Raw genomic sequence first — 7,005 nt, 5'->3', positions numbered from 1 at the left:
ATATATATATATTATATATGCAAAATATAGATAAAATAAACACACATATTACATTAAACAAATCTCTTGCAAATCATTGCAAAGACTATATATTCCCTTTAAATTGAGCTATCAGCAATTAGATACCCCCTATTTTTATGTATTTTATTTACAGCTTCAACATTTGTATAGAGCAGTCTATCAGTTGTACAAAAGATACATGGAACCAGAGCGCTCTACACCTGGATGATGTGACATTTCTGTGCCCACAGCGAGTTGAATTTTATATTGTAACATTAGGACACTGACATAGATATTAACAGACCCAACAGAAACATCACTTTATCTGATTAGTACAGACTGCATGTCTATTCTATGTTCCTATTCCTTGTGCATTCTAGGTGGCAGCTTCTCTTAGGGTCCATTCACACCAACTCCAGATCACCTCCAGACCAGACCAGACTGTTGCTGGACCTAAAATGCATCCCAATGTTTCCCTATGCTCTTCTTGGCCTTAGTTCACACCATCGCAGTCAGTTCCAGAGCAGACCAGAAAAATACTGTCTAAATAAAGGTGGCTGTGAGAGGGGATGACATGACTCCTTTTTGAGAAAGTTAATCTACAAAACGCGTCAAAGGATGTTTGGTCTTCACCTCTCATAGCTGATTTTCTACTACACGAATCTCTACACGTTTTTAAAGCTTTTTTAGTTCTGGATTTCCGTAAGTGCATTCATATACTTGAAGAAATAAACTGTACTTGAATACTACACTTAGATGGTTCGCCTCCTTTCTCCATTTGTATCCCTTATGAGACATCTATAGATACACGCTGCCGGCTTGGGCGTTGAGGCGTTGGAATAATAAAGATATAAGGCTAAATTACATTTGAGTGCCTGACTTGGAGATCAAAGGAGATGATGGACTATTAGAACCTTAGAACGTTCCGGTTTTTCTCAATCAGCGATTGGTTGGTTAAATTTTGGAGGATATCTACCAGGGAAATTCCTCTAAATATCAATTAGAGAAGGAGACTAACCGTTTGTATCCCGTCTCATATAAACTGCAAAAATCTTAAAAATTGACTGCTTGCTACATTGCTGAGATTATTCTGTTTATTTTTGTGCCTGTTTGTTACATTGTTGGGATTGTTTTATTTAACCCCTTGTATACATCTAAGAGGGGAATTAGAACATATATTTGATTTCACTAAATTTGGATTCTATCACTGCCCATTTCGGGTCACTGAGACACTAATAAGTGTGTGCATATTATTATTATTATTATTAGGAAGATTATATTTTCACGATTAGGTATTGAAATCACTACCGTTGTTCACCATATTAAGTTTACACATGCAAGAGTGTTAGACCCACGGGTTATTTATATAAGGATTGCAACTAGGTTGCTTTATTTGTTTTTTGTTCGTTTGTCACAGATTACTCTGAGCTACACTAAGTGAGCCCGGCGCGTCTGTCACACATATATTTGATACATTGTGGGGTGGATGAATACATGTTCCACATATCACATGCCTCAATAATTTTTTGGACATTTACACACTGATTATGGCTCTCGCTTGGAACTAAGAGATTGGTCCATATTGAGGGTTTGATTGTACACGCATCGATCACACAATGAGATAGAAGTTTACGGTATTTATATAGATGTTTGTGTTGTTTATGATTCATTCTTTACTCTGGTATTCACATTCACTTAAATCAAGCGCAACTTATTTACCATATCAGAAAAATACTGCGTGTCACGTGGACACCGAATTAGAACTTGTGGAAGCCTGCCCAGAGTTGTATGATCCAAGGCATGGCCAATATAAGAACAATAATAGGAAGATGGACAAGTGGAGAGGCATTGCTGCCCAGGTTGTCCCTGGCTATGATGCATGCTAATGCATCAAAAACGCATGCAAACGCCCTGGAAGCCTATTTTAAAATTTATTTTTTTCTACAAAAACGGCCCGGAACGCGGCAAAAACACACTGCACTGCATGTGCAGAAACTCATGCAGATCTGGTCTGCATTTGGTGTGAACAAGCCCTTAGACAGCTGTAATCTTTACATTTAATTCCTTTTTAATCCCAGGAATATTAGGTCCCAAATGATAATTGTGCTGGAGATATACTGTCAATTACATTGTGTCTGGTCTGGAACACACACAAACGCGTCAAAAACGCACCGAAACGCAACGGGGAGAAAAAACTTTTTTTTTTTTTTTTTGCTTGTTTGGTTAATCTCATGACCCCTGGACTTCCTGCTGCTCTGGAGAGAGATTTGTGAAGATAGGAACCATGATGCCTGAAGTGGACACCGAATTAGAACTTGTGGAAGCCTGCCCAGAGTTGTATGATCCAAGGCATGGCCAATATAAGAACAATAATAGGAAGATGGACAAGTGGAGAGGCATTGCTGCCCAGGTTGTCCCTGGCTATGATCATTTGAGCAGCTCTGAAAAGAACTGTGGTAAGTTAATGTCTCTTATGTGCAAGTATTGTGCTGCTCTTTTCCTGGCTATCTGTAGATCTTCCAGAGGTCCTCCAGCAAGTCCTATAAGTGAACGGGTCATAAACGCGGCAAAATGCAACGCAGTGCATTCCAGATCTGGTCCAGAAAACGGTGTGACCCTGCCCTTCAGGGCTAGATCACACCAAACGCGTTCCAGATGCAGAGCAGTTACAGAACGGATAAAAACTGCGTCCAATGTATTCCAATGGTATTTTGGGCTCTAGTTCACACCGCAGCGTTCAGTTCCAGAGCATGTAAAAAAAACGGCAGCGTGCCCTATTTTTCCTGCTCTGGAATGCATGCTAATGCATCAAAAACGCATGCAAACGCCCTGGAAGCCTATTTTAAAATTTATTTTTTTCTACAAAAACGGCCCGGAACGCGGCAAAAACACACTGCACTGCATGTGCAGAAACTCATGCAGATCTGGTCTGCATTTGGTGTGAACAAGCCCTTAGACAGCTGTAATCTTTACATTTAATTCCTTTTTAATCCCAGGAATATTAGGTCCCAAATGATAATTGTGCTGGAGATATACTGTCAATTACATAGATTGTAGTAGCCATAAAGATATTGAAGGATACTGAATCTTCTTGGTGACCGGATGAATGATGGACACCATCACAGTGCAGGCACCGCATCCACCCCCTCCACATCCATATTTTGTTCCAGTTAGCAGAACTGTTAATAAATCAGTTAAGGCAAAACAAAACTTGGTGGAGAATTATTAGCTATGTTTTACATGGGTGACTCTAGTACGTATGATTGTACAAAGTGTTATATTTCAAATGTTCTTACATTAAATTATATCTGAAGCCAAAACATTTATTTCAGTTTTAGAGAGAGTAGAGAAAGGTTAGAGCCCCTGTTGGAAGATTAACTCTGTGTGTGTTGGTGACTGCGGTTACGGGACAAAAAGTGAATGGAGACAAAATGTTACAGTTTTCACTTAAACAGGAAGTGAGGGAAGATCTTCCCATAGAAGGTTGTATTCTGGTGATATTTCTGTTGTGTCTATGGGTCAGGAAATCAAGGGAAATCTCCCCAATGGGACACAGGCAAAAAAAAAAACCCAAACCTGACAGGGGTTTTAACCATTCCCTACGCTATCTAATCGTAAATAAAATATTTGATATCTACTGCAAGTAAACATGTTAAAAACCTAAGCTGTTCAAGTGGGCAGACCATCGGGGAAAAACAAATGTGAAAAGATCAGTGATCCAAAAGTTTGAACTATTCAAATGATAACCAAATATTGATTTTGCCTGTAAATGTCAAGCTTGGCCATGCCCCTCCTCTCTTCTGAGCCTTTATTGTGGTCCTTAATGTGACAGGTTGCCAAAATAATCAACAGGCTTAGAAGGAGGTGGCCAAGGTTTCCTTCAGGTTTACTTTAAGCATGCAAGGGAAAGCTAGGTTAATCATGTATTATCTGAGGTATCCATACCAAGCACATCTCATCTCCGAAGTCATACAACGTCCTAGGCAAGAGAAAACCTTCGCTCGGCCAAGCCAAGATTTAGAGATGACATCATGCTTGGTACAATACGGTGATGTCATCAAGTTGCCTTGGTAATGGCAGAAGCTTGCCTGAAATTGTTTCTGCTATTCTGCAAGCTTTCAGTGATTTCTTCTCAAGGAAGCTCACCAGGTACAGGAAAAGAGCTCATGTTCTTGGATTCACTACTTTACCACAGTCATTTTGTTAGTTCAGTACCTATCCACTTTTACTAGGCCAGACATGATGCCTTATCTCACCTTTAGTTCATTACTACTTTCTGCTACTGTACATGTGCACGTAATGTGCAAGCAACAGGTAGGGTTGCCACCCATCTGGGATTTACTCGGACAGTCCGGGTTTGGAATTCTGTGCCCGGGTGTCAGCTCCTCACACCCTGGCACATTATTCAAACCGGACTTGTGGCTCCCTAAGGAAGCCGCATACTGCTCCTTCTCATGCTGCAGCCAGTCTCTCTCAGGTGTCTCACCTGGCATTATGGTCACGTGAACTCTGTTTCGCCTGATTGGCTCCTTGGTGTGTGTATCGGCGCTGCTGCATAGTGAGAGATCTTGACGGAGAGCCGCCCCATTCCCGCCCCCCACACTGACCACTCGTGGCCAGAGGGCGACACTACACCCTCTATAAGGCCCCGTTCCCACTGCGCGATATGCAAATCGCGCGTTTGTCGCGCGATTTGCATATTGCGCGACATCGCGAGATTTGCCGCGCGATGTCGCGTTCAAGCTTGCATTGAGCAAGCTTGAATCACGGCTAAATCCGCTCCAAAAAGGGATAAATCGCTCAATGTGAACGGGGTCTTAATCACACCCCACTGAAGAGGACCTATTACCTGATTAAAGAGGACCTGTCACCTGACTGAGAACCTGTCAGCTTACTGACGAGGACCTGTCACCTGATTGAGAACCTGTCAGCTCATTGAAGAGGACCCGTCACCTGATTGGGAGGACCTGTCTAGGTTTGCCACCCTTCTGGGATTCACCCGGACAGTACGGGTTTGGAATTCTGTGCCAGGTGTCAGCCGACTTGTGGCTTTTTAAGAAAGCTGCATACCTCTGGGTGCCGGCATTGTCACTACATTTGTAGGGCCGCGGCTGAGCCTAGTTTCTCTCCTCCATGGCCGTGCGAGGGACTAGGAGGAAGTGACATGAGACACCACATTCCAGACAGCCCACCTGAGAACCTAGGAGGTGCACAGCCCACCTGAGAACCTAGGAGGTGCACAGCCCACCTGAGAACCTAGGAGGTGCACAGCCCACCTGAGAGACGTATAGCCCACCTGAGAGCTGTACAGCCCGCTTAAGAGTGCACACAGCCCACACCGGCCACCTGGAGACATCAGGGCGCCAACACAGAGTATGTAGCTTCATAATATTTTGTATTGCTGTATAATGTATTGCTGTGGACCTCTATAGGCTGTTTCTTTTTGCTCTGTCTCCTGGCTGCCTCTCCTCTATATTCACCCCCCAAAAAATTGGCCGTGCGCAGCGCTAACAGATTGGTTTGGAAATCTTTAATTGTGCATACATCACCATCCTAAATACACATTGGCAATACTATTATTTTGTAACGGTTTTATTCAAAGGATACGTTTTCTACGCAGATAAGGTAATAGCATGACCTCTGGATCTGCATTTTTCTCAACAATCTGCAACAAAAAAAGAAAAAAAAATTATTTGTTTCTTATGACTAAATCAAACTGATGTGTACTTGTTTAAACAAAACTCACAAAGCAGCCAACGCTCATATTCCTTGTCCTGCGGTCACACAGCCCCACCCCTCTTGTTGGTGCAGGCAAGGAAAGCATGCTGCAGCTTGATACTGGTTCTCACAATAAACAATTGCCGCACAAAACGACTGGAATCACAAGCTGGACAATGTTTATTCCCGAGGTCAATTGTTTCAATGAGAACTAAAGTGGACTTGTACTTGAGATTGCACTCAGCACAGCCAAAGAGGCCCCCTTAAGGTCCCATTCACACAAATTGCGGTGCATTCCAGAGCAGTAGCTGCTGGAACGCACAGCAATCGTTGACTAAACTTCCCCCTTCGTTCTGAGATGGGAGGAGGCGTGGTGGTGCATTGAAGTCAATGGCACCACAGCCCCCCCGCAGTGTGATCGAACGCGTGGAAAACACTTGCAGCAATCCCGTGCGGGCGATCGCATTGTGGCCGGAGGGCGTGGCTATGGAGCCATTCACTTCAATGGCCCGCCACGCCCCCCTCCTGCCCCACTAAAAAGTGAGCCAGCCGCAATGCGAGGCGTTGCGTTCTGGACAGAATTGGGCCAGAACGCATTGCAACTGGTGTGAACGGGCCCTTGTAGAAGATGCATAGGAACATTGAATGCTAATTTTGCCTCATGCAGCGTCTCCTCAAGTTCTTAAGGCACAACTCCAGTCAAAAATAACAAGATAAATATGGCCGACAGTATTGACACTCAATGTCCTCAGTGTAATGGCCAGCATCATTTAACCCACTTCTTCTGAGCCAAGGCCATCTTGGAACCACCTCATCCTGTGAATGGACTGTGAAAAGAGAAGCAGCACAGTGATGAGATCATCTTTCTGTCACTGTTTTCTCCTCCCATCAGCATGCTTCTTCTCGGCACATGTATTGATTGCCTCACTGTGCGGCAATCTCCTCTCACATTAAGTGCTGCTGAACAGGGACTGCAAAAGCCTGGAACTAGGCCAAATTCAGGTACTTCAACCGCTTGCAGTTAAAAAATATATATTTAAAGGCATATTCGACTTATTGCAGAAAAATAATAAATGTACTTGCAAAAAGAAAAATTTGCATGTATTATTTTTTTGAATCGGAGTCTGCAAAGCATTCCAACCACCATCAGCGGATCATGGGTGCAATGCACAGGCTCCTGCAGACTTCTTACAGCCCCCAGGTCCCTACATATGGGTGTCAGTGGCGTAACAACAACCGGGGGGGGGCAGCAGGGGCGCGGGCCCCGGGCGAAAAGTGAAGGGGGGG

The 7,005-nt window shown here is 43.7% G+C and overlaps 1 protein-coding gene across 1 annotated transcript in view; it reads right to left on the bottom strand.

The window, feature by feature from the left end:
• Window positions 1-7,005, bottom strand: part of LOC108797592 (aldehyde oxidase-like) — a gene marked incomplete at its 3' end in the record, with an annotated part of 47,800 nt that overhangs the window by 34,495 nt on the left and 6,300 nt on the right. Inside the window, exons 2-3 of the mRNA XM_018569211.1 lie at window positions 5,608-5,665; window positions 3,083-3,179 (exon numbers count right to left, since the gene is read on the bottom strand). Coding sequence (XP_018424713.1) covers window positions 3,083-3,179; window positions 5,608-5,665 — 155 coding nt within the window. The remainder of the gene's footprint in view (window positions 1-3,082; window positions 3,180-5,607; window positions 5,666-7,005) is intronic.

The sequence above is a fragment of the Nanorana parkeri genome, unplaced genomic scaffold (genome assembly GCF_000935625.1).
Source record: "Nanorana parkeri isolate BGI_ZX_2015 unplaced genomic scaffold, ASM93562v1 scaffold1304, whole genome shotgun sequence".
In the NCBI taxonomy this organism is placed as follows: domain Eukaryota; kingdom Metazoa; phylum Chordata; class Amphibia; order Anura; family Dicroglossidae; genus Nanorana; species Nanorana parkeri.
Note: the sequence above shows the minus strand (reverse complement) of the source record. Positions and strands in the feature narration are given on the sequence as shown.